Source organism: Chlorocebus sabaeus, chromosome 6, assembly GCF_047675955.1.
Source record: "Chlorocebus sabaeus isolate Y175 chromosome 6, mChlSab1.0.hap1, whole genome shotgun sequence".
In the NCBI taxonomy this organism is placed as follows: Eukaryota; Metazoa; Chordata; class Mammalia; order Primates; family Cercopithecidae; genus Chlorocebus; species Chlorocebus sabaeus.
Window position 1 is genome coordinate 41441363 of NC_132909.1, and position 25640 is coordinate 41467002.

General features: G+C 44.5%; 2 protein-coding genes across 7 annotated transcripts in view; one reads left to right on the plus strand and one right to left on the minus strand.

Moving 5' to 3' along the window:
• LOC103234264 (uncharacterized) overlaps positions 1-25640 on the minus strand; it is a 322907-nt gene that overhangs the window by 43237 nt on the left and 254030 nt on the right. The window lies entirely within an intron of this gene.
• The window catches only part of ZNF43 (zinc finger protein 43), a 39235-nt gene that overhangs the window by 4561 nt on the left and 9034 nt on the right, over positions 1-25640 (plus strand). For 2 of the 6 annotated variants that reach the window (XM_073016732.1, XM_037995097.2), the window contains 2 exons: positions 16077-16203; positions 17317-17415. In XM_073016732.1, coding sequence (XP_072872833.1) covers positions 16092-16203; positions 17317-17415 — 211 coding nt within the window. In that variant the 5' untranslated portion in view covers positions 16077-16091. Of the gene's footprint in view, positions 1-1642; positions 5519-12545; positions 12770-16076; positions 16204-17316; positions 17416-25640 lie in introns of those variants that run through there. The other 4 variants (XM_073016731.1, XM_073016735.1, XM_073016733.1 and 1 more) reach the window with 4 other exon arrangements.

Here is a 25640-nt window from a genome sequence, read left to right on the forward strand (position 1 = left end):
CATGTTCCACCATGCCCAGGTAATTTTTGCATTTTTAGTAGAGATGGGGTTTCAGCATGTTAGCCAGGCTGTTCTCGAATTCCTGGCCTCAAGTCATCCACCCTCCTCGGCCTCCCAAAGTGTTGGGGTTATAGGCGTGAGCCACTGCGCCCAGCCAGTAATGTTACTTTCTTCTGCCTGGTCTCTGCTCACAGAGACCTAGCATCAAGGTGATGTGACTCATCTTTTTCTTAGGCCCTGCATATTTGTGTATTGTGACATACTGCTCAGCTGAACACCTAAAGGATGGGAGTCTCCTACCTGGGCCCTTCCTACAGGGAGCATTGTGACATGTCCCTGCATTCATCACCTAGAGGATGTGACTCTCCTCTTCTGCCTGCACCGTGCCTACAGGGAAAATTGAGGCATATTGCTGTGGCCAGCGACAGATGATGTGTTTTTTTCTGTGTGGGTCTTTATTACAGAAATGATGGTTGACATATCGCTGGGCCCAGCATCCCGGTGATGTGACAGTCTTCTTCTGTGTGGTCCCTGCTTACAGGAACATTGTAGCATATTGCTATGCCCAGCACCTAGCTGATGGGATTCTCCCCTGGTTTTAAGTTTTGCCTGTAGCGGACAATGTGAAATATTGCTAGGCTCTGCACTGACATGTGAGTCTTCTGCCTATGATTTGGCCACTTGGGCCATTGTGACATATTGCTGGGTCCAACAGCCGAGTGATACAACTTTTATGCCTGGACCCTGCCTATGGGTGGCATTTCGAGATGTCTTTGCACCACCAGTCACACAAGTGATTTGACTCTTGTCTTACCTGGTCTCTGCTCACAGGAAGTTTTGCGACATTTTGCAGCACATAGCTGATTTTATTTATTTATTTTCTTAGTTTTTCCTCCAGGGAAGATTGTAAAATATTGGTGAACCCAGCACCAAAGTGATGTTACTGTATTTTTTTCTTGGCCCTGCTCACATAAGACATTGTGACATGTTGCTGGGTTTTACACCTAAGTGATGTGAGTTTCCTGCCTGTACCATGCTTACAGAAAACATTTTAACATATCTCTAAGCTCATCAACTATTTTATGTGACTTTCCTCTTTTATCTGGGCTTTGTCCATAGGTCAGATTGTAATATATCTTTGAGCCTGGGTTGTGCTAACAGAAAAGAGAGTGACTTATTGCTTGGCCCAGCACACAGGTGATGTGATTCTTTTGCTTGGTCCCTGTTCACGTGGTCATTGTGACATAACTCTGGGCCAGTCACCTAAATAATAGATCTTTCCTTTTTATTTCTGAATCTGTCCACAATAGGAAATGTGAGATATCGCTTGGCCCAGCACCCATGTGATGTGACTCTCCTCTCATGCCTAGGCCCTGCCCACCGTAGTGATTGTGCTGCCAGCTCCTGCGTTATATCACTCTTGTCTTCTTCCTGAGCCCTGCAAACAGGTAGCACTAGGAAATATCCCTGGGCCTTTCATCTAGGTGATGTGACTTTTCTGCCTGGGCTGTCCTTTCCGGGTATTGTGACATGTTGCTGGATAAAGCATTTAGGTGATGTGACTTCTCTACTGCTTGGACTCTTTTTTTTTTTTTTTTTTTTTTTTGAGAGGGAGTCTCGCGCTGTCGCCCAGGCTGGAGTGCAGTGGCCGGATCGCAGCTCACTGCAAGCTCCGCCCCCGGGTTTGCGCCATTCTCCTGCCTCAGCCTCCCTATAGCTGGGACTACAGGTGCCCGCCACCTCACCCGGCTATTTTTTTGTATTTTTTAGTAGAGACGGGGTTTCACTGTGTTAGCCAGGATGGTCTCGATCTCCTGACCTCGTGATCCGCCCGTCTCGGCCTCCCAAAGTGCTGGGATTACAGGCTTGAGCCACCGCGCCCGACCTACTGCTTGGACTCTGAACAAAAAAAAGATTTAGATTTATCACTGGGCCCAGCACCTACATGATGGGACTCTTCTCTTGTCTGGGCCCTGCAAATTATTATTATCATTATTATTATTATTTTTTTTTGAGATGGAGTTTTGCTCTTGTTGCCCAGGCTGGAGTGCAATGGCACAATCTCGGCTTATCGCAACCTCCGCCTCCTGGGTTCAAGCGACTTTCCTGCCTCAGCCTCTCAAGTAGCTGGGATTATAGGCATGTGCCACCATACCTGGCTAATTTTGTATTTTTAGTAGAGACGGGGTTTCTCCATGTGGGGCAGGCTGGTCACAAACTCCCGACCTTAGGTGATCTGCCCACCTCGGCCTCCCAAAGTGCTGAGATTACAGGCATGAGCCACCTCACCTGGCCCCTGCATACATTTTGTATTGTGACATAAAGCTGGGTCTATCACCAAGGAGTTTCCTACATAAGCCCTGGCCACGAGAGTATTATGACATATCTTTTCATTCATCACCTAGGTGATGTGACTCTTCTTCAGCCTGTGCCCTGCCAAAAGAGGATTGTGATGTATCATTGGACCCAGCATCTAGATGATGTAACTCTCATCTTTTGCCTGGACCTTGTGTATTTTGGGTATTGTTACACATTACTGGGTCTGACATTAGGGGATGGGAGGCCCCTGCCTGGGCCTGCCCACAGGGGGCCTTGTGACATATTTTGACATCTATCAATTATAATATGTGACTTTTCTCACCTACATGCACCATGCCCCGCCAAAACATTGTAACATATCACTGGGATCAGCAACCAGATAATATGTGTCACCTCTCAGGGTGCTGCTCATAGAGAGCACTGTAACATATTGTTGGGCCCTGCAGCCAGGCGATGTAACTTGCTGCCTGTGCCCATCTTTTTTTTTTTTTTTTTTGAGGTGGAGTTTCACTCTTGTTGCTGCAATGGCACAGTCTTGGCTCACCGCAACTTCCGCCTCCCAGGTTCAAGCGATTCTCCTGCCGCAGCCTCCCTAGTAGCTGGGATTACAGGCATGTGCCACCACGCCTGGCTAATTTTGTATTTTTTTTAGGTTTCTCCATGTTGGTCAGGCTGTCTTGAACTCCCGACCTCAGGTGATCTGCCCGCCTCGGCCTCCCAAAGTGCTGGGATTACAGGCATGAACCACCACGCCCGGCCTGTCTGTGCCCATCTTTTTTTTTTTTTCTTCCTTTTTGTGGAGAATGGGGTCTCGCTATATTGCCCAGGCAGGTCTTGAACTCCTGGGCTCAAGCTATCCTCCCACCTCTGTCTCCCTGAGAGCTGGGATTACAGGCGTGAGTCACCGTGCCTGGCGCCTGTGCCCATCTTATAGGAAGAGATGTTAAGGCATCCCTGGCCAACCACCTAGGTGATGTGACTCTCCTGTCTCGTCCTTGCCCTAAAAAAATATTGTGACATATCTCTAGACCAGCCCCAAGTGATGTGACTTTCCTGCTCACTTCCTGCCCATAGGTGTAATTGTAACATTGTAACATATATATATATTTGTAATTTTTTTTTTTTTTTTTAATTGAGAGAGAATCTCGCTCTGTTGCCCAGACTGGAGTGCAGTGGCAGGATCTTGGCTCACTGCAAGCTCCGCCTGCTGGGTTCACGCCATTCTCCTGCCTCAGCCTCCCGAGTAACTGGGACTACAGGCGTCCGCCACCATGCCCGGCTAGTTTTTTGTATTTTTAGTAGAGATGGGGTTTCATCGTGTTAGCCAGGATGTTCTCTAGCTCCTGACCTCGTGATCCGCCTGCCTTGGTCTCCCAAAGTGCTGGGATTATAGGCGTAAGCCACTGCACCCAACCCTTGTCACATATATTTTGCCCCAGCTCACGAATTACTATGATGATTCTCGTATCTTGAACGAGGCAATAAAAGAGGTACACCTTGCCTAGCTAGGCTTGGGAAAACAAACATGATTCTAAGTTTTCTTTTTTTGCAAAGGTCATAGAGAATTACCACTCTCTCAAATATTATAAAAAAGCTCTCAGGTGGCACAGAGAGTGTCATCACAAACCAGAAACACAGATGAGATTGTATTTTGTGTATCTTTTTTTTTTTTTTTGAGACGGAGTCTCCCTTTGTCACCCAGGATGGAGTACAGTGGCACGATCTCAGCTCACGGCAACCTCCACCTCCCAGGTTCAAGTGATTCTCCTGCCTCAGCCTCCTGAGCAGCTGAGATTACCAGCGTGCACCAGCACGCCCAGCTAATTTTTGTATTTTTAGTAGAGATGAGGTTTTACCATGTTGGTCAGGCTGGTCTCAAACTCCTGTCCTCATAATCCGCCTGCCGCAGCCTCCCAAAATGTTGAGATTACAGGCGTGAGCCACCATGCCCAGCCTGAGATTGTGTTTCTTAAATGAACACCCTGCCAATCATTATACTTGAAACCTCAGTACAGACGAAGCTTACTGATGAGGTCCTAAATCTCACATGCAGATGCAGTCCACAGTTGGAATTATCACTGTGATATGCAAACATCGCCAGAGTAGGAATGATGACTCATTTCTCAACATAGCCCATAGGCAGGTGAGGACTCTCCTATATGGATCATCCAATTGGAGAGATGTTGACTCTCATACCTGGGCCTAGGGCCACAGGTACGATCATGGGCTTATACGATCACAAAGATCTCAGAGTGGATTCGACTCTCCTGCATATCTCATAAAGCCCTCGGGTAATACATTGAGTGCCCTTACATGGCCCAGCACACAGGTGACATTGTGACACTCATATGCACAACCAGCCAACAGTAAATATTGTCATCCCTTAATATAACCTACTTCTGAAGTTCTGAATGTCACACCTGGAGGCAGTGGAAAATTGCAAAATTGACTCTTATAGGTGAATCTGGTCCACAGGTGGATTGGTGACTCTCAGGTCAAGATTCAGCACACCTGTGAGGCTATGTTTTTTCTTGTTGTTGTTTTGCTTTTTTGGTTTTTTTTAGGCCGAGTTTCGCTCTTGTTGCCCAGGCTGGAGTGCAGTGGCAGGATATTTTGGCTCACTCCACCTCCCACGTTGAAGTGATTCTCCTGCCTCAGCCTCCTGAGTAGCTGGGATTATAGGTGCCCCGCACCACATCTGGCTAATTTTTTTATTTTGAGTAGAGATGAGATTTCGACATGTTGGCCAGGCTGGTCTCTACTCCTGACCTCAGGTGATCCACCTGCCTCAGCCTTCCAAAGTGCTCAGATTACAGGTGTGAGGCACCACGCCTGGCCAAGGCTATTATTTTACTGAGGAGACACAGTCTGCAGAATAGATTGAGGCTGGTATGCATGAATTCATATACATTGAGATGGTGACTTGTGTACTTAGACCCAATATTCAAGTGGTATTCACTCATACCTAGAATGAAGACGTGAAGAATTACTTATCTCATTTCTGGGTCTTTCTGCAGGTGTGATTGTGACACATACCTCTGCTCAGAATGCGAGCAATATGACTCTCCTGCCTGGGCCCAGCACACAGATGGGATTGTGACATATTGCTGGACCCAGCATGTAGATCACGTGACCCTATGCTCTTGCTTTGGTGCTGCCACAGAGGGCATTGTGACATATCACTGGTCCGTGCACCCAGGTAATATGTTTCTCCTTTCTGTGCCATGCCCAAATGGGCTATTGTAACATATTACTGGGTCTGACACCCAGATGATATGAATCTCTTACCTAGACCCTGGCTTCAGGGGACATTTTGCCATATTTCTGTATCCATCTATTTGATGTTACTCTCCACTTTTACATGGACTTTTCCCTAGGAGACATTGTAATATGTCTGTGCCAAGCACCTACATGATGTCACTCTTCTCTCCTGCCTGGGCCCTGACCACAGAAGAGGGGGTGACGTATCACTAGGCCCTGACCACAGGTTATGTGATTTTTCTGCCTGGTCCCTGTCCAGAGAGGACATTGTGACATTTATATGACTCTCCTTTTTTCTCTGAGACTTGCCCACATTAGGGATGTGAATTTTGTTCCTTGCCTCAGTCCTGCCCACTGGGGTGATTGTGACATATAACTAGGCTCAATTCCTAGGTTATGTGACTCTTCTTTATGAGCCTTACCCACAGAGGGCATTTTGACATGTCTCTGGAGCCCTCTCTTAGATGAGGTGAGTCTGCTGCGTGGGCCCCTTTTTTTCAGAAAATATTTTTGCCATATTTTTTGACCTAGTAACAAGGTGATGTGACTGTCGTCTATTGCTTGGTTTCTGCCCAAGGCAGGATTGTGATTTTTTTTTTTTTTTTTTTTTTTTTTTTTTTTTTTTTTGAGAAGGAGTCTCGCTCTGTTGCCAGGCTGGAGTGCAGTGGCATGATCTCAGCTCACTGCAACCTCTGCCTCCTGGGTTCAAGTGATTCTCCAGCCTCAGCCTCCCAAGTAGCTGGGACTACAGGCACACGCCACCATATCCAGCTAATTTTTGTATTTTTAGTAGAGACGGGGTTTCACCATGTTGTCCAGAATGGTCTCGTTCTCTTGACCTGGTGATCCACCAGCCTCGGCCTCCCAAAGTGCTGGGATTACAGGTGTGAGCCACTGCGCCTGGCCAGGGATTATGATTTATCACTGGGCCCAGCACTTTGGTAATGTGACTCTCCTTTCCTACTACAGGTTTCAGGTAGAAAAGGAGAGTCACATCACTTATGTGATAAACAGAAAGATATGTCATAATTCTCTTATTGGCAGGGCCCATGCTGGAGAGTCACATCACCTAGGCATTGGACCCCACCATATTTCAGTATACACAATTTGTTTCACCTAGGTGTTGGTGGATTGTGTATTGTATATATTAAAATATGGCTAGGTGATGTGACTCTCTCGTATGAGTCCTGCTAATAGAGGAATTATGACTTATCTTTTAGTTTATCACCTAAGTGATGTAACTTCTTTTTTACATGAACCCTGTAAAAGGGGAGGATTGTGACATATCATTGGACTCTACATCTAGGTGATATTACTCTCCTCTTTAACCTGGGCCCCTTGTATTGTGGGTATTATGACATATCACTGGGACAAACCAAATGGGTAAAAAGCTCTTGCTGGGCCCCTGTCTATCGGAAGCACCTTGTGACATATCTGTGCATCCGTTACTTTGGAGGTGTGACTCTCCTCTTCCATCTGTACCATGCCCACGGAAAGATTGTGTTGCATCTCTGGGTTCAGCAACCAGGTGCTGTGTTTCTTATGCCCAGGCCTTGCCTGCAGAGAGAATTGTGACGTAGCTAGGCCCAGTATCCAAGTAACATGACTTTGTTGTCTGTGCCTTGCTTTCGAGAAGGAATTGTAACATAACCCTGGACAGGCAACCAGGTGACATGACTCTCCTGCCTGGTCCTTGTCCTGAAAAATTGTGACGTATTTCCAACTCAGCATGCAGGTGATATTACTCTCCTGTTTGCTTTCTACTCACAGGTTAGATTGTGACATACACTTTAGCCCAGTTCACAGTTGCGATGATGATACTCATACCACAAACCAGTCAATAGCAGAGATACTGGTGCTGGTAGCTAGACTTAGAGAAATGGGTAGAGTCCTGAGTTTTCTCTAGGTAAGAACAAAGGATTACCGTTCCTTCACATTTTGTATAAAGTCTTTGGACAGTACAGAGAGTGTTATCATAGGGCCAAGCACACAGGTGAGACTGTTTCTGAAATGTACAACCTACCAAATGTTAGCATTGTCATCCTCACACATGGACAGAGCCCACTGGAGAGATCCTGAATTTCACACGTGAGTGGAGTCCACAGTAAAAATTGTGACTGTCATGTAATCATGTGACAACAGTTAAGCTGGTGATTCATTTCTAAACCCAGCTCATAGGCAGGTGAGAACTCTTCTCTAGACCCAGCTGATTGGAGAGATGTTGACTCTAATGCATGAGCCTAGGTCCACAGGTATCATTATGAGTTTATATTAGGAAAAAAGTCTCAGAGCAGATTGTGACTATCATGGATATTGTATAAAGCCCTCAGGTGGTACAGAGAGTTCTGTAACAGGGCCTAGCACGCAGGTGACATTGTGACACTCATGTGCACACCCAGCCAACAGTAAAAATGAACAACTTTCCATATGAACACAGCTCACTGTTGAAGTTCTGAATCTCATACCTGGAGGTGGTTGGAAAATTGATTCAAATGTGGATTGGGTTCACACGTGAGCTGGTGACTCTCAAACCAAGATCCAGCATATCTGTGAGGCTGTGACTCCACTAAGGCACATAGTCCACAGCAAAGACTGAGACTCTCATGCATGTATCCAGTCCACCATTGAGATTGTGACTCCTGTACTTGGACTCAACATACAAAATGTGTTGACTCTAATACTTAGAAATGGGATGTGTGGGATTGTTCATTCGCACATTTTTTTTGCGACTGTGATTGTGACATATACCTTTGCCCAGCACCTGAGTGATTTGACTCTCCTGCCTGGTACCTAGTGCACAGATCGGATTGTGACACATTGCTGAATCCAACACCTAGGTGGTGTGACTCTGTACTTTTGCCTCAGCACTGTCCACAGGGGGGCATTGTGACATATCATTGAACCCCACACCCTGGTTTTGTGACTCTCCTGCCTGTGCCCTGCCTCCATGGGCCATTGTGACATTGCTATATGCAACATCCAGGTGATGTAACTTTCCTTGCTGGGTCCTGCTTGCAGAAAGCATTATAATCTAGCTGTGCACCCATCACCCAGGTAATGTGACTCTCTTTCTACCAGGTTGCTGCTCACAGAAAGAGTTGTTACCTATCACGGGGCCCAGCACCTAGCTGTTGTGATGCTTCTTTTTCTACCTACATTCTGCTCACAATGTAGATTTTGACATACTGCTGAGCTAAACACAAAACCGTGTTACATTTTTCCTCAGCATTTTCCTCATCAGGCATTGCGACATATTGTTTGGCCCAAAACTAAGGTAATGTGAGCCTCCTGCCCATAGTGGGCATGGTGACGTATTTGTGAACCCATCATCTATGTAATGTGACTTTCTTACCTGGCTTTTCCCTATAGGAGAGATTGTGACATATATTTGGGCCCAGAACCTAAATAATGTGTTCCTTCTTCCTTCCTGCTATGGCCATGCTCCCATAAAAGAGAGTGACTTATCGCTGGGATTAGCACACAGGCTATGTGATTCTTCTGCCTGGTTTCTCTCCACAGGGGTTACTTTGAATTATCTCTGGGCCCATTACTTAGATGATGTGACTCCTCTTCTTCCTGGGATGTGTTCACAGTTTGGATTGTAACATATCACTTAGCCCAGCACTTACGTGATGTGACTCTTTTCTCATGCTTTGGCCTTGGCCACTGGGGTGCTTGTGATATGTAGCTGCGCCCAGCTCTTAGGTTATGTGATCTTTGTGGTTTTTTTTTTTTTTTTTGAGTCCTACACACAGGGCATTGTGACATCTCTGTTCCTTTCACGTAGATGATGTGAGTCTTCTGCCAAGTCTCTTTTCTCAGAGGGTATTGTTTCATTTATGGACCCAGAACCTAGGTGATGTGACTCTCTAATGCCTCAGTTCTGCCCAAGATGTGACTTTTTTTTTTTTTTTTTTTTTTTTTTGCCTGATCTCTGCATACATTTTGTATTGTGATATATATGGCTGGGTCCAACACATAGGTATTATGAGTCTCCTGCATGGGCTCTGTTCAGAAAGGTATTATGACATATTCTTTTTTCTTTGTCACTTAAGTGTTGTGACTCTCCTGTTTTGACTAGAACCTGCTACAAAGGATAATTGTGAAATATCACTGGACCCAACACCTAGGTGATGTGACTCTTTTTTCCTAGGTCTCACATAATTTGGGTATTGTGATATATTGCTGAGACCAACATCTAGGGGATAGGAAGCTTCTTTCTTGACCCTAACCACAGGAGCTTTGTGACATATCTCTGTATCCATGACCTAAATATGTGATTCTTTGTTTCTTCCTGCACCCTGCTAACAGAGATTATGGCAAATTGCTGAGTGCAATGTATCTTGTGCTGACCTCCTATCTCATCCTGTGACTAAGAATGCCAAACCTGGGGATGCAGCCAAGTAGGTTTCAGCATATTTCACACAGCTGCTATTCAGGATTGAGTTGCTCTGGTTTGAATGCCTCCGACATTAAGATCCACTATAAAATTATGAAAAAAGTCTATAGTAAATGATAATTAAATTAGGATGGGCTATTCTGGCCTGGGCGCGGTGGCTTACTCCTATAATCCCAGCACATTGGGAGGTCAAGGCGGGTGAATCACCTGAGGTCAGGAGTTTGAGACCAGCCTGGCCAGCATGGGGAAGCCCCATCTCTACTAAAAATACAAAAATTAGCCAGGCGTGGTAGCGCATGCCTGTAATTCCAGCTACTCAGGAGGCTGAGGCAGGGAAATCGCTTGAACCCAAGGGATGGAGGTTGCAGTGAGCTGAGATTGTGCCACCGCACTCCAGCCTGGGCGATAGAGCAAGACTGCATCTCAAAAAAAAAAAAAAAATTTAGGATGGGCTATTCTGAAAGATGTAGCAATAATTATATTTGCGTTTACGAGTTTTTAAATTCTCCTCTACACTTGATAATGAAAGAGGTTTCCGTTGTTAAAGGAAAATAAATCTCTTGATGCCAAAATTACTAAGCCACTAGAAAAGTCAGGCTGGGAACTATGTCAGGCAAACCTGCCTCCCATTTTATTTCTAAATAAGATAGCTACAAAGATTAAAAAAAAAAAAAAAAAAAAAAGCTACATACCTTCTTTACAGTTAGCCAACAAGGAAATTCCTTGAGAACAAACTACAGACAGAACTCAAAAGTCATTTCTCTGAGCCTGGCCTGAGACAGATGTACATCCAATTGCTTCCTCTGTAGTGTTGTTAATTTAGATATGTAGATTCACTGAGCCAGACTAAATTGTGTATTCAGTTGAATGCTTATCAAGGACTCAAAAGAATCCAGCCTTTTATCTCTTATTTAGTTATGACTTGGAAGCCCCCACCTCAAGTTGTCCTGCATTACTGGATCAAACCAATATATATCTTACACATATTGATTGATGTCTCATGCTTTCCTAAAATGTTTAAAAGCTGCCGGGTGTGGTGGCTCAAACCTGTAATCCCAGCACTTTGAGAGGCTGAGGTGGGCAGTTCACCAGGTCAGGAGATCGAGACCATCCTGGCTAACAGGGTGAAACCCCGTCTCTACTAAAAATATAAAAAATTAGCTGAGCATGCGCCTGTAGTCCCAGCTACTCAGAAGGCTGAGTCAGGAGAATCACTTGAACCTGGGAGGCGGAGGTTACAGTGAGCCGAGATCGTGCCACCGCACTCCAGCCTGGCCGACAGAGCAAGACTCCGTCTCAAAAAAAAAAAAAAAAAAGATATATAAATGTAAGTGTAGGCAAATGTAGATGCAAATACACATCTGTTTAGACAACTCCTACTTTCAAAATCACAGAGAATGGTCACTTTTTAACCTTTTTATGTAATTAAAATAACAGATTTTTCATCTTCAGTTACATTTATGCTCACAATACATATATATACCAACATTATTTAATACGATTCTGGATTCCATTTATTATTCTATTAGAACTTATGTACCTATTTTGAAACTTGAGATTAAATTGTCTTTTGTGGAGTTTGCCCAGTTTATGTTTCAAGTAATACTATATCATGGGAACATGTTAGAGATTTTCTATATTTTTATGTTTTGCATCAGTTTCTAAAACCTGGAAATTATCTGGTTTTGAATTTCTTATGAAAATAGAATACTGTCCACTAAGAATATTCCATTAGCATACTGCAACTTAAAAGTCAGGAAATCTAAACTTCTCTTTCTGGTAATATTACCTATATAATATTTAGGGTTTTTTTAAAATTTTCTTTCTCTTTTTGCATATGCTTTTTAATTTATTTTTTAAAAATATGCATAACATTTCCTTGACTTCTATTAAGGGACCTCAATGCTTTTAAAAAAATTTGATATAAAAATAAAAACTCAGTCTGAATGTGATGGTTCATGCCTATAATCCCAGTACTTTGGGAGGCTGAGTTTGTAGGATTCATTGAGCCCAAGAGTTTGAGACCAGTTTGGACTACACAGTGAGGCTTCATCTCTACAAATAAAAATATAATAACAAATTAGCTGAGCATGGGGGCACCTGCCAGTCGTCCCAGCTTGCTCCAGCCTGAATTGCTGAGGCTGCAGTGAGCTGCAGTCATGCCACTGCACTCCAGCCTAGGTAACAGCTCTGAGACTCCCTCTCAAGAAAAAGAAAAAACAAAACAAAAAACCCACAGAGAATAAATAATAAAATATTCAATGTTTGTAATGCTTCCTACTCAAAGGACCAGAAGCCAGGAAGGTCATAAAAGCTGAAATTTAAAAACAATTATTTTCATTTTTTAGTAGCCATATAGTATATTATTTATAAGTGCATATGACCTTACACACAAGGTTAAAAGCAAATACCCTCTGGGGTGGACCTGCTCAGCTCAGGGAGGAAGCCCTGCCTGAAAAGGCTGCAGCCTAGGCTGTCACTCTCCTCATTCAGTCCAGCGTCTGATCACATCTTCTTTCACTCAGGGTTTGAGGGGGCAGGACCTTAGAAGTTATCCAATCAGGGACGCTGGGCTGGAAACCGTCCAATCAGGCACGCGGCAGGAGCGGACAGGGCGGCTTCCGGGATGTGGCGGGGCCTTTGTCTCTGGGTGCAGTCGGAGCTCCGTGTTTCGTCTTCACTCCTCTGTGTCCTCTGCTGCTAGGGGCCGAACCTCTGTGGCCCTGTGATCTGCAGGTACTGGGGGATCCACAGCTAAAGACGCCAGGACCCCCCGGAAGCCTAGAAATGGTGAGTGCCGGGTCCGACATCCTGAGGGGGGGAAGGGGCCGTGGCGCGACTCAGGCCTCCCTGCAATCAGCTCCACAATCTGCGCGGCCGGAGTTCTTGCCCAGCTCGATCTCAGTCCCCTTCAGCCGTAAGATGGCGGCTGCGCTGACAGCCGGGCCGGGCGTCCTGTCTCTTCCCTGCGCAGTGACTGTGTCCCGGCCTGGAGCCCTCTGTGGGCAGCTCCGCAGCCGCAACGCGGCGGCTCTCCCAGATTGTGCTGGGGCCAAGGGAGGGTAGTCGGGAGAATCCTGACTGGTGATGCAGTTTCATGAATAGCAAGAGCTTTGGTCCGTGGCATTTCCAGTCCGTTTTTTCGTCTATTAGAAACTTAGGAGAGTCGGCCGGGCGCGGGGCGTCCCGCCTTTAATCCTAGCATTTTGGGAGGCCAAGGCGGGCGGATGACCAGGTCAGGAGTTCGAGAGCAGCCTGGCCAATATGGTGAACCCCGTCTTTACTAAAAATACAAAAATTAGCTGGGCGTGGTGTCGCGCGCTTGTAATCCCAGCTACTCGGGAGGCTGAGACAGGAGAATCGCTGGAACCCAGGAGGCGGAGGATGCAGTGAGCCGAGATCACTCCATTGCAGTCCAGCCTGGGTATTGTAGTGAGACTCTGTCTCAAAAATATATATATACACACACACATGAGTCACCACAAAAATATTAAATAATTTAATCAAAGAGTAATTTAAGACTGTAGAGCACCCAGCTATGGTTTGTAGTTCGTGGTCCATGGAGAATGAAGGAAAGACTTTTTTTTTTTTTTTGAGACGGAGTCTTGGTCTGTCGTCCAGGCTGGAGTGCAGTGATGCGATCTGGGGTCACTGCAGCCTCCCTCTTCCGGGTTCAAGCGATTCTCCTGCTTCAGCCTCCTGAGTAGCTTGGAACTACAGGCGCGCAGCACCATGCTGGGCTAATTTTTTCTATTTCAGTAGAGACTGGATTTCACAGTGTTGCCCAGGCTGGTCTCCAACTCCTGAGCTCGGCAGTCCGCCCACCTCGGCCTCCTGAAGTGCTAGGATTACAGGCATGAGCCACTGCGCTCGGCCAGGAAAGACTTTTAGAAGGTGCATGATGAAGAAAACCAAATTCAATAATTTGTTAGGTACAGTTATATAGTTTTTTAGTTTGTATGATTAAGGTGGAAATTTCCTGGTTATATATATATAAGGTGGAAATTTCGGGTTAGTTGGCAGTTTATAGTTGTTTAAGCCTGAATTTTGTTTTCCTCAGTGTAGTAATTTACAAAATACACATTTGAGTTAGGTTTTTATAAGGTAGAAACCTTGACATTAGCGCGATCTCAGTCTAATTACCTGCCACGTAATTATTTTCACACTCCACAAAAGAGTGATTTTCCTCTGCATTTTTCTCATATGTTTCAAGCAGGGTCTGAAGTCTACACCCAACTCCCTATTCCTACAGCCTAATGGGTTTGAGTAAAATACTAAATTTTCAGTCCGGGCACAGTGGCTCACGTCTGTAATCCCAGCACTTTGGGAGGCTGAGGCGGGTGGATCACGAGGTGAGGAGTTTGAGACCAGCCTGGCTAACAGTGAAACCCCGTCTCTACTAAAAATACAAAAATTAGCTGGGCATGGTGGTGCGTGCCTGTAGTCTCAGCTACTCGGGAGGCTGAGGCAGGAGAATGTCTTGAACCCAGGAGGCGGAAGTTGCAGTGAGCCCAGATTGCACCACTGTACTCCAGCCCGGGCAACAGAGCGAGACTCCGTCTCAAAAAACACAAAACAAAAAATCAGCCAGTTGTGGTGACGGGCGCCTGTAATCGCAGCTACTTGGGAGGCAGGAGAATCGCTTGATCTCCGGAGGCGGAGTTTGCAGTGAGTCGAGATCGCCTAGTACTCCCGCCTGGGCCACAGAGCGCAACTCCCTCTGGAAAAAAAAAAGAAAACTAAATTTTCCTTTTTTTCTGACATTCACAAATGCCACCTTCTTCTCCCTAATTCACATTATCAACTGTTTTTTCTTTTTTTTCTTTTTTTTTTTTTTGATACGGAGTTTCGCTCTTTTGCCCAGGCTGGAGTGCAATGGCACAATCTCGGCTCCCTGCAACCTCCACCTCCTGGATTCTAGGGATGCTCCTGCTTCAGCCTCCTTAGTAGCTGGGATTACAGGCGCCTGCCACCACACCCAGCTAATTTTTTATATTTTTAGTAAAGACGGGATTTCACTATATTGGCCAGGTGGTCTCGAACTCCTGAGCTCAGATGATCCACCCGCCTCGGCCTCCCAAAGTGCTGTGATTACAGGTGTGAGCCACCACGCCCGGCCATATTTTTAAGAATCTTTATGCAACTGATGTACGTAAACCATCACATTTAATCTGGCAGCTGCTCTTCTTTCTTAGGTTTTCTTTGCATTTATCTGTCTTTTGAAAATGAAAGCTCTTTGTTTACTGGCCAGAAAAACTAGAAAAAACCACAGACTTTTCCACTTACTGGATGTTTGACAAATAGTCTTTTTGGGCCAAAATCATTGGCATTACCGGTGAGTTTGTTAGAAACTTAGAAACTCAGACTTTATTCTAGATCTTCCGAAAAAATAATCTGCAGGATCCTCAGTTTATTGTACACCTTAATATTTTAAAGGTCCCTTCTAACTCAACATGTCTTTATCTGAAAAATTCGCAACTGATTCTGTATGATGGAAATAGAGAACTCAAAAATTTACATGTTTGTGTTTATGCCCTCAGTTTTGTTTTTCTTTTTTTTTTGTTTGAGACAGAGTCTCGCTGTGTCTCCCAGACTGGAGTGCAGTGGCTCACTGCAAGCTCCACCTCCGGGGTTCACGCCATTCTCCTGCCTCAGCCTCCCGAGTAGCTGGGACTACAGGCACCCGCCACCATGCCTGGCTAATTTTTTGTATTTTTAGTAGAGACGAGGTTTCACCGTGTTAGCCAGGATGGTCTTGATCTCCTGACCTCGTGATCCACCCGCCTCAGCCTCCCAAAGTGCTGGGATTACAGGCGTGAGCCACCAGGCCCAACCATGCCCTCAGTTTTATAGTTCATCATCTAGAAAAGTATTATATATACACTGATGTTGTGGATCTTACTCCACTTTCTTTTCTCAGGGGTAGAGAATACATTGGAGAATATTTCCATGTAGATAATTATTTTATTGGATAAGTTCAGTATCTTCTATAAGTCAAAACCTGTTCTCTTTACTCTCTCATTTTACCTTGAGTCAAATTATAAATTCTGCATGTGGCCACTTGGTAAATGTGTGTGTTTGTGTGTGTGTTTTTTAGGGACCATTGACATTTATGGATGTGGCCATAGAATTCTGTCTGGAAGAGTGGCAGTGCCTGGACACTGCACAGCAGAATTTATATAGGAATGTGATGTTAGAGAACTACAGAAACCTGGTCTTCCTGGGTGAGCATAACTTCAATACTCAATCCTAATACACCCTAAATCTTTCTTTTTTTTTTCTGTAGACTGTTTTTTGGTAATTTGTACTTTTCATACATGAGTTTCAGATTCCTGTTTTCAAAAAAATTGGGGGGATTTGTTGGTGCACTAAATAATTTTTTTCAAGATATTTCATCTTGACCTGAACTTTCCACATTTCTGAACTGATCTGTATCTTTCACTCCACAATAGTAGTAATGCCAGAAATTAAGTGGCATAAAATATTTTTGCCTACAACTTAAAGTCTAATTGCCAACACTAATTTTTGATTCAGTATTACCAGGTAGTGAAATTAAGAACCTACAAAATAAAATATTTTCTAAATATTTAGAAATTTTTGTTAAAGGCCAGGCATGGTACCTCACTCCTGTAATCCCAGTACTCTGGGAGGCCGAGGCAGGCAGATCACCTGAGGTCAGGAGTTTGAGATCATCCTGACCAACATGGCAAAACCCCATCTTTACTAAAAATGCAAAAATTAGCCAGGTGTGGTGGTTCATGCCAGTAATCCCAGCTACTCAGGAGCCTGAGGCAGGAGAATGGCTTGAACCCGGGAGGTGGAGGTTGCAGTGAGCCGAGATTGTGCCACTGCACTCCAGTCTGGGCAATAGAGTGAGACTCTGTCTCAAACAAAAAGAAATTTTTGTTAAAAATTAGTATTTTGGGGCCAGGTACGGTGGTTCATACCTGTAATCCTAGCACTTTGGGAGGCCAAGGCAGGCGGATCACCCTGAGGTCAGGAGTTTGAGACCAACCTGACCAACATGGCAAAACCCTGTCTCTACTAAAAATACAAAAATTGATCAGGCATGGTGGCACACGCCTGTAATCCCAGCTACTTGGGAGGCTGAGGCATTGGAATTGCTTGAACCCCAGAGATGGAGATTGCAGTGAGCCGAGATTGCACCACTGTACTCCAGTCTTGGTGACAGATTGAGACTCCATCTCCAAAAAAAATTAGTATTTTGGGATTAATGATTAGGATATTCTATCACACCCTTCATACTGGACACATTGCTAGGTTAATAATTGGAGAATATGAGCAAGATTCATGTAATTTATTTTTTTTTGAAACAGGTATTGCTGTTTCTAAACCAGACCTGATCACCTGTCTGGAGCAAGAAAAAGAGCCTTGGGAGCCTATGAGGAGACATGAAATGGTAGCTAAACCCTCAGGTAGGTGAAAGTGAAAGTGAGTACAACAAACACAGATGATAGGTCCAAAGGTTAAGGGGAAAGCCAGTCCTTAAAATGTGACTTGGGAAGCTGTGTTCCAAAGGAAACAATTTCTGGGACGCCTGAGTTTTTTCATTTTGCTTTCACGTAGGGGCATGCTTTTAAATTCTCTCAGGATTCTTATTTCACTTTGGTGATCTTCCTTCAAGTTTACCGTGAGAGCCAAAGTCCTCTTCATGACATTTAAGAGACTGCACAATCTGACTGCTTTTCCATTCCTTTGGGGGACACAGAAGTATCTGTATGCTTTTGAGAAACTCTATATTAAACTATTTTTTAAGTTCTTTCTTTGCTTCATGTCTGAAGTACGTGAGAAGTGCTTTCTGTTCCATTGGATTTCTTTGTGTATTTTCTGCACAATTCATCCTGTTTTATTACTATAGCCTTTAAATAATTTGAAATTATGAATTATGATGTTTCTTTGCTTTGTTCTTTTTCCTCAAGTTTGCTTTATTCAAAGTTTATTCTAGTTTCATGTGTATTTTAGAATTGCATTGTCCATTACTGCATTACTGTGAAAAAAAATCCCACTGGAATTTTGATAGAAAGTTTATTAAATTTATAGATCACTTTGGAGACCATGGCTTTTTTTTTTTTTTTTTTTTTTAAAGACAAAGTCTTGCTCTGTTGCCCAGGCTGGAGTGCAGTGGCACGATCTTGGCTCACTGCAACCTCTGCCTCCTGTCTCAGTCTCCCGAGTAGATGGGATTACGGGAGTGTGCCACCATGCCTGGCTAATTTTTGTATTTTTAGTAGAGACAGGGTTTCACCATGTTTGGCCAGATTGGTCTCAAACTCCTGACCTCAGGTGATCTGTCTGCCTCAGCCTCCCAAATTGTTGGGATTACAGGCATGAGCCACCATGCCTGGCCTGTAGTGGAGAGGGGTCATAGCTTGGTCGCAAGGCTGCTGGGTCTGCACTAGGGTCCACCTTTAGTTGGCTTGTTACAAGGAGCTTGGGTAGTTGTAATTTCCATTTTATTTTTGGGCAGAGTAAATATCCTTCAGGACTTTCATCTGTAGGGCAGACACTAGGGCAGGTTTTTGCAGTCGGGTCTGCATATGGTGGGCTTTATATTAGGATGTGGATGAGTGTGGCTTTCACTGAGTACCAGAGAGGATTTCCCCAGGTAACTGTGTGGGTTTCTAATTAGGCAGAACTGGCCATAAACCGTGACTTAGGGAGCTGGAACAGTCACTGAACTGCTTCAGGGTCCACAGTAAAGGCCTGCATGGCTATAAACCAGTATCTTCCTCCAGGCCTTTTGAAGAACAGGACCTCTCCCAGACTGTGGCTAGAAGCAGTTTGGGATGGTTACAGAGTAAGTTCAGAATTTTCTGTGGGACCAAGCTGGGTGGGCCATTTTCTGGCCTGTAGTTAAGAACAGGGGTCCTGTAGTTTGCCACCTGAATGAGAGCCTGCTTTCTGAAAAAGAAAACTCCTTAATCTTGGGCTTTATGAGAGTTTACAACTGCCTCCCTGGATCTCAAAACTCTTTTAAAGGAACTTGTTTTTGAGAGGGGGTTTTGCTACATAACCCAGCCTGATCTTAAAATCCTGGCCTGAAGCAATTCTCCTACCTCAATGTACCATATAGCTGTCATTGCAAGTGTGAGCCATGATGCCTGGCTCTCATAAAGGCATTTTTGTCTAGGATGGCTGACAAATTTTCTTGCTCTGCAGTGATAAGCAAGTAGGGCACCTTCTGTTTTTCCATCTTACTGTTGTTACTCTCCCTATACATTTTTAGTTTTTAGTTTCTATTTTCTTTTTCTTTTTCTTTTTTGAGTCAGAGTCTCGCTCTGTCACCCAGGCTGGAGTACAATGGCACAATCTCAGCTCATTGCAACCTCCACTTCCCAGTTTCAACTGATTTTCCTGCCTCAGCCTCCCAAGTAGCTGAGGTTACAGGTGTCCCCCATCACACCTGGCTAATTTTTTTGTATTTTAAGTAGAGATGGGCTTTCACCATGTTGGTAAGGTTGGTCTAAAACTTCTGACCTCAAATGATCCACCCATCTCCGCCTCTCAAAATGCTGGGATTACAGGCATGAGCCACCGTGCCTGGCCCAGTTTCTGTTTTTTATTTCCAAATTTGTCTGTAATTTTGGATTCAGACATTTAGGACAGTTATACTAGAATTTACATATTATGTCTGAAGTAAATTAGATAATTAGTAAGCACTCCATATTTACTAATATAGTTACTTATAAATTTAAGTTTGCTGTAGGTAAAAGAGAATGATAGGATTTGTACCTACTTTTCTACCCTATATCTAAATAATATAATTTATTCCCAGATATTTGTTTTATATATCAGAGGCTCTAACCTTATTCTGCAGTGTGTGTGTGTATATATATATATATAAAATATGTAATTCAGTTTTGCCTCTAAAGTTGGATTACAGCAGTTTCATTTTTTGTAAGTATAGCATCTACTTAAAATATAAAAATTATCTGTAGTTTCTTTTAAATGTTTATTAAAAGTTTCTCAGAATCTTGTATTTTTGATTATACTGCATTTTCTCTAAAATTTTCCTGCTGTACAGTTCATGCCAATGATTCAGAAGTACAAAGCTGCAGTCAAATGTTGTAGTTATCTAAACAAATTCTTCTTTAATGGTGCATCAGTGTTCCATACCAGATTTTTTTTTTTTTTTAAATGGAGTTTTGCTCTTGTGGCCTGGGCTAGAGTGCAATGGCATGATCTCGACTCACTGCAACCTCCACCCCCAGCAGGTTCCAGCGATTCTCCTATCTCAGGACTGAGTAGCTGGGATTATAGGCATTTGCCATCATGCCTGGCTAATTTTTGTATTTTTAGTAGAGACGGGGTTTCATCATATTGGTCAGGCTGGTCTTGAATTTCTGACCTCAGGCGATCCACCTGCCTCGGCCTCTGAAAGTGCTGGGATTACAGGCGTGAGCCACTGTGCCTGGCCTTGCGTACCAGATTTTATGGGTAAACATTTCTCTTATTATTGTTTTCCAGTTTCATATTAGTGTATTTCTTCAGTGTAGGTTTCTTAAAATCAGTTTATTGTGTTTTTTGGTTTTTGTGTATTATAATTTCAGACAATTTTCAATTCTGTATGCTTTAAGTCAATGTAGGATTTAATTAAGAGATAAATTGTAGCAGGATGAGCCGCAGACAAAACCCCTCAGACACTGAGTTGTAGAAGGAAGGGCTTTATTCAGCTGGGAGCATCAGGAAGCTACCATCTTAAAATCCGAGCTCCCCAAATGCACAATTTCTGTCCCTTTTAAGGGCTCACAACACTAAAGATTTCACATGAAAGGGTCGTGATTGGTTGAGTAATCTAGGGGGTATGTGACAGGGGCTTCATGCACCGGTAGTCAGAGTGAAACGGAACAGAGCAGGGAGTTTCACAGTGTTTTTCTGTACAATGTCTGGAATCTATGGATAACATCGGTTGCTAAGTCATGAGTTGATTTTTAACTACTAGGTTTGGGCCAGGCTGGCCCAGGCCTGGTTTCGGGTCTGGTGCCTGGTGCCGGGCTGACTGCCTTTGGTTTCACTTCCTTGTTTTTTTTTCTTAAAACAGGTACTGAGTATAAAACAATATGAAACAGTGTGAGAGGGTCTCTCTCTTCCCTCATTTACCCCTTTGAGACTTTCACTCATTTTATTAGTGGGAGTTCTCACTTTCATTCTCACTACTTATGTCTTCCTGTGCACTGATAGTGATTCATATAATATGTATGTTCGTGCTGAAGCATTCTGGTGAACTAAGGTAGCAACGAAGCTTTTTATCATTTGGAGAAGTACAGGTAGCAAACAAGGGAGCAGTAAGCAGGTTCCTATTACTATTATTACTGCTATTATAAGAGTTTTAAATCATCCTGTTGCTGTGAACCAATTTCCAAACATGGCTTCTGGATTAAATCCATGCCACACTTGCACGGGTACATGTGCCAGTTTTGTTATATCTTTATATCTTCAACTACTTGTTGCCATCTTCTGTACGAAGTCAGCCACAAATGCCGGCCCATTATCTGAGCCGATTTGTAGAGGCAGTCCAAACCTAGGGATGAGATCTCAAAGAGGCACATGGGTTACTTCACAAGCGTTTTCAGTTTGTGTTGGATAAGCCTCCACCCACCCAGAGTAAGTACACACTACAACCAGTAAATACTTGTTACCTCCACATTTAGGCATCTCTGTGAAGTCCATTTGAAGATCTTCAAAAGGAGCCGCTCCGTAGGCTTGTGTGCCAGGAGGCACAGAGGGGCCTTGCTTTGCATTGTGCTGTCAACAGGTAACGCATTGCTGTACTACTGTTTTAGCAAGAGCTGGCAAGTGTGAGATGTAGAAATACTGGCCTAACAGCTTTTCAAGTGATCCTTGGCCTAAATGGGTAGTTTCATGTACAGCCAGCATGACTGTGGCTGCTAGCAGCTGTGGCACAGCTATTCTTCTTCATCTGGTAACTTTATCCATCCTTCCTTTATTGTTTGTCCTCTCTCTGCCTGAAGAAAATCTTTTTCCTCTTTAGAGGCACCAGATCAAGCGTTTGAGGGAGTAGTGGGGCTGTGACTGGTGCCCGGTAAGGAGTTGATGCTGCTTTTCGGGCCTCTGTGTCTGCTTGGGAGTTTCCTTGGCTCACCGAGGTGGAAACTCACTGGTGTCCCCTGCAGTGCATGACTGCCACCTTTTGGGGTTTCCACACTGCTTCTAATAATTGTAGAATTTCTTATTGATATTTTATGTCCTTTTCCCCAGAATTTAACAGGGCTTTTTCTTTATATAATGTTCCATGTACTTGAAGGGTTAGAAAAGCATATCAAGAGCCCAACACCTCTACACAGTTATGTTCAACAGGGCTATCGGATACTGGGAGCAAGGTGGCAGGATTTAAAGTGTTACAGACTTCAGTAGTTATGCAGGGGTTTTCACATAACAAGCCTTGGTACTTAGTTAATCTAGCATTTGTTAGCCAGTGGTGTCCTTTGGTATTCATCAGAGTTACCACCGCATGGGGGGCTTTTATATTTAGATTTTGTCCAAGGGTTAGCTTTTCCACTTGGCCGTTGCCACCAAGGCTCTTAGACATGGAGGCCAGCCTTTAGAAACCCTATCTAGTTGTTTTGAGAGGTAGGCCACTGGTCTTGGCCAGGGCCCCACAGTTTGAGTTAAAACTCCTACTTCAATTTTTTCTCTTTCTGACACATAGAGCGTGAAGGGCTTTGTCAAATCTGGTAGTCCTAGAGCTGGGGCTGACATAAGTTTTTCTTTTAACTTACAAAAGACTTGCTGTTGTAGAGGCCCCCATTCAAAGGACTCTCAATCGCCCCCCTTTGTAACCCCATACAACGGTTTGGCTAGCACCGCAAAGTTTGGAAGCCATAATCTGCAAAACCCCACAGCTCCTAAAAATTCTTACTTGCCTTCTGGTTTTAGGTTCCAGTAGACTGCAGATGATCTGCTTTCTTTCTGACCCTAGGCTGCGCTCCCCTTTTCGAATAGTGAATCCCAGGTAGCATACCTGCTGTCTGCAGATCTGAGCTTTCTTCTTATACCCACACTCCTCTAGGTGTCGAAGCAGGGCATCCATCCCTTTTGCACACACAACTGCCGTGGACTGTCCTAGCAGAAAGTCATCCACGTACTGGAGCAGGACGCAGCCTAGGTCTTTAGCAGGAAACTTCTGGAGGTCTCGAGCCAGCGCCTCCCCAAAGATGGGGGAGTTTTTGAACCCTTGGGGAAGCCGAGTCCAAGTGTACTGAGTGGTGACACCTGACCCCGGATCTTCCCACTGAAAGGCAAATAGCTTTTGGCTCTCAGGAGCTATTCTGATGCTAAAGAAGGCACCTTTCAAGTCCAGGCAAGTAAACCAGCCATCCTCATCCGGCAGCAATCCTAACAGTGTGTAAGGGTTAGGAACTGTTGGGTACAGAGTCACTGTGGCTTGGTTTACCAAGCATAAGTCCTGTTCGAGTCTATATTTGGTCCCTCGTTTGGGGACAGGTAGGAGGGGGTTGTTTCTTGGAGACCGACAAGGAACTGTAATTCCAAAGGCTTTTAAGCGTCTAAGATGAGTCTGTATTCCTTTAAGGGCTTTCCTGGGGACTGAATACTGCTTTTGTCTGATTGGCTGGGCCCCAGGCTTGACTTCTATGAGTACAGGGCTTAATTGATTGCCAGCCCTGGAGGATTGTCCTCTGCCCATACTCAGGTCCATCGCTTAGCTAGAGTTGGTTTTATTTCCTGACCTGGCTCGGTTAGAAAAAGTCTCCATTCTTCCTCCCCGGGGGACTGTAAGGGCCATGATGACTCCTGTTTCCGGTAACTTCAGCTGGAAAGAACCCTGTTTTGTAAAGCAAATGATGATTCTCAGCTTGCTAAGCAAGTCTCTTCCCAACAAAGGCAAGGGGCAGTCAGGCATATACAGAAATTGATGAGTCACTTTATGTCCTCCCACCGAGCAGGTCCACGGCCTGCTTGGCAGAGACTCCTGTTGCTCCAATTATATCAGTGGTCTTTTTAGATAAGGGGGTCACTGGGGTGGTTACTACTGAATGTTCGGCTCTGGTATTGATCAGAAACTTAATGTCCTTGCCACCTATTTTCATCCTGACCGTGGGCTCCTTGGGGACGTTTGAGCCCAGTCCCCTTCAGTCTAGTAGCCCTTCGGCCAGACTGAACAAAGTCCCTTCATCTTTGTCTGAGATCTTTTGCTCTGCATCACCCTGCTTTTCCTTTAGTTGGGGTCATTTATGTTTCCAGTGCCCTATTTTTTTACAGTAGGCACATTGGTTACGCTGCAGACGTGAGCGATTGGACTGGGCATTCCTCCCAGAACCCCCCTTTCCCTGCCCTTTCGGGGGAATTCCTCTAATTGCCGCTGCCAGCAAATCAGCATTTCATCTGGCCTGGCGTTTGCCCTCCTTGCAGCTGTCTCATCTCTATTGCAGCTTGTTGCATCTCTATTTACAAATACTTGATTAGCTATCTCTAGTAACTACGAGGCATTCATTCCTGCAAACCCAGCCTGTTTTTGTACTTTTCTCTGGATATCTTCTGCGCTCTGACTAACTAAGGCCATATTAATCATATGCTGATTTTCAGGACTGTCCGGATCGAAAGGAGTATACATACGATAGGCCTCATACAGTCTTTCACAGAACTGGGCTGGGCTTTCCTCCTTTCCTTGGATGACTTCAGAAACTTTATTTACATTGGTGGCCTTTTGAGCCCCTTTTTTCAGACCTTCAACGGATACCTCTCGGTACCGTCTTAGCCTCTCCATACCGTCTTAGCCTCTCCATATCTAGTCCTTCATTTGGATCCCATTGAGGGTCCATTCCTGGCAGCTGAATTCTTATGTATTCCTGGGGATTTTGGTAATTGGCTGGGACATGCTCCTCTAGCCATTTAATTCCCGCCTGGAACACTCATCGCCTTTCATCTGTGCTCCTCTAGCCATTTAGTTGCTGCCTGGAGCACCCTTCACCTTTAATCTGTGTTTCATGAGTAGCTGGTGGCAATCAGCCCAAGTAGGATTATGAGTCTGGATAATTGTTTAATTGATAATCAGTGTAAGATGGAGTGTTATTTTTCTAATTGAGGAGGTCAGCAGAGGTGAAAGGGTGATATACAAAGGCATGCCATTCCACCATGTGTCCATCCTCATCTATGCCAGTATATCACTGCTCTCGCAGGGACATTTGGATTCCAGCCTTGGGCCATAAGCGAGCTGCCAAGGGAGGAGTTTCTCCTGCAGCTTCACTTCCCTTCTTGTCTACTCTGGGTAGTCTGGGGGTTGTGAGCTCAGGAGAAGGGGGCTTCTCCGCTTGATAAGTGGGGGGCACTGTTGGTGCCTTTTGCCACGAGTCCTTGGGCTCTGGGTCAGACAGAACTTTAGGTGCCGGCTTCCCTCAGCGGGTGGAGCGAGAACGTTCCTTAACTAACTCTCCCTTTGCTACTAGTACTGGTGCTGCCTGTCCCCTTAACCACTGTGGGGGAATTAAAACTAGCTGTAACCAGGAATGTAACCAGGAATCTATATATGGGAATTGATCTGGGTGTCCTGGCTTGCCAGTTACTTTGTGCCATACCTTTGAAACTAGAGACCTGTCTAGGCTTCCTTCTGATGGCCAACCTACATCTAATGCTGGCCAGTCTGTTTCACACACAGTTCTAA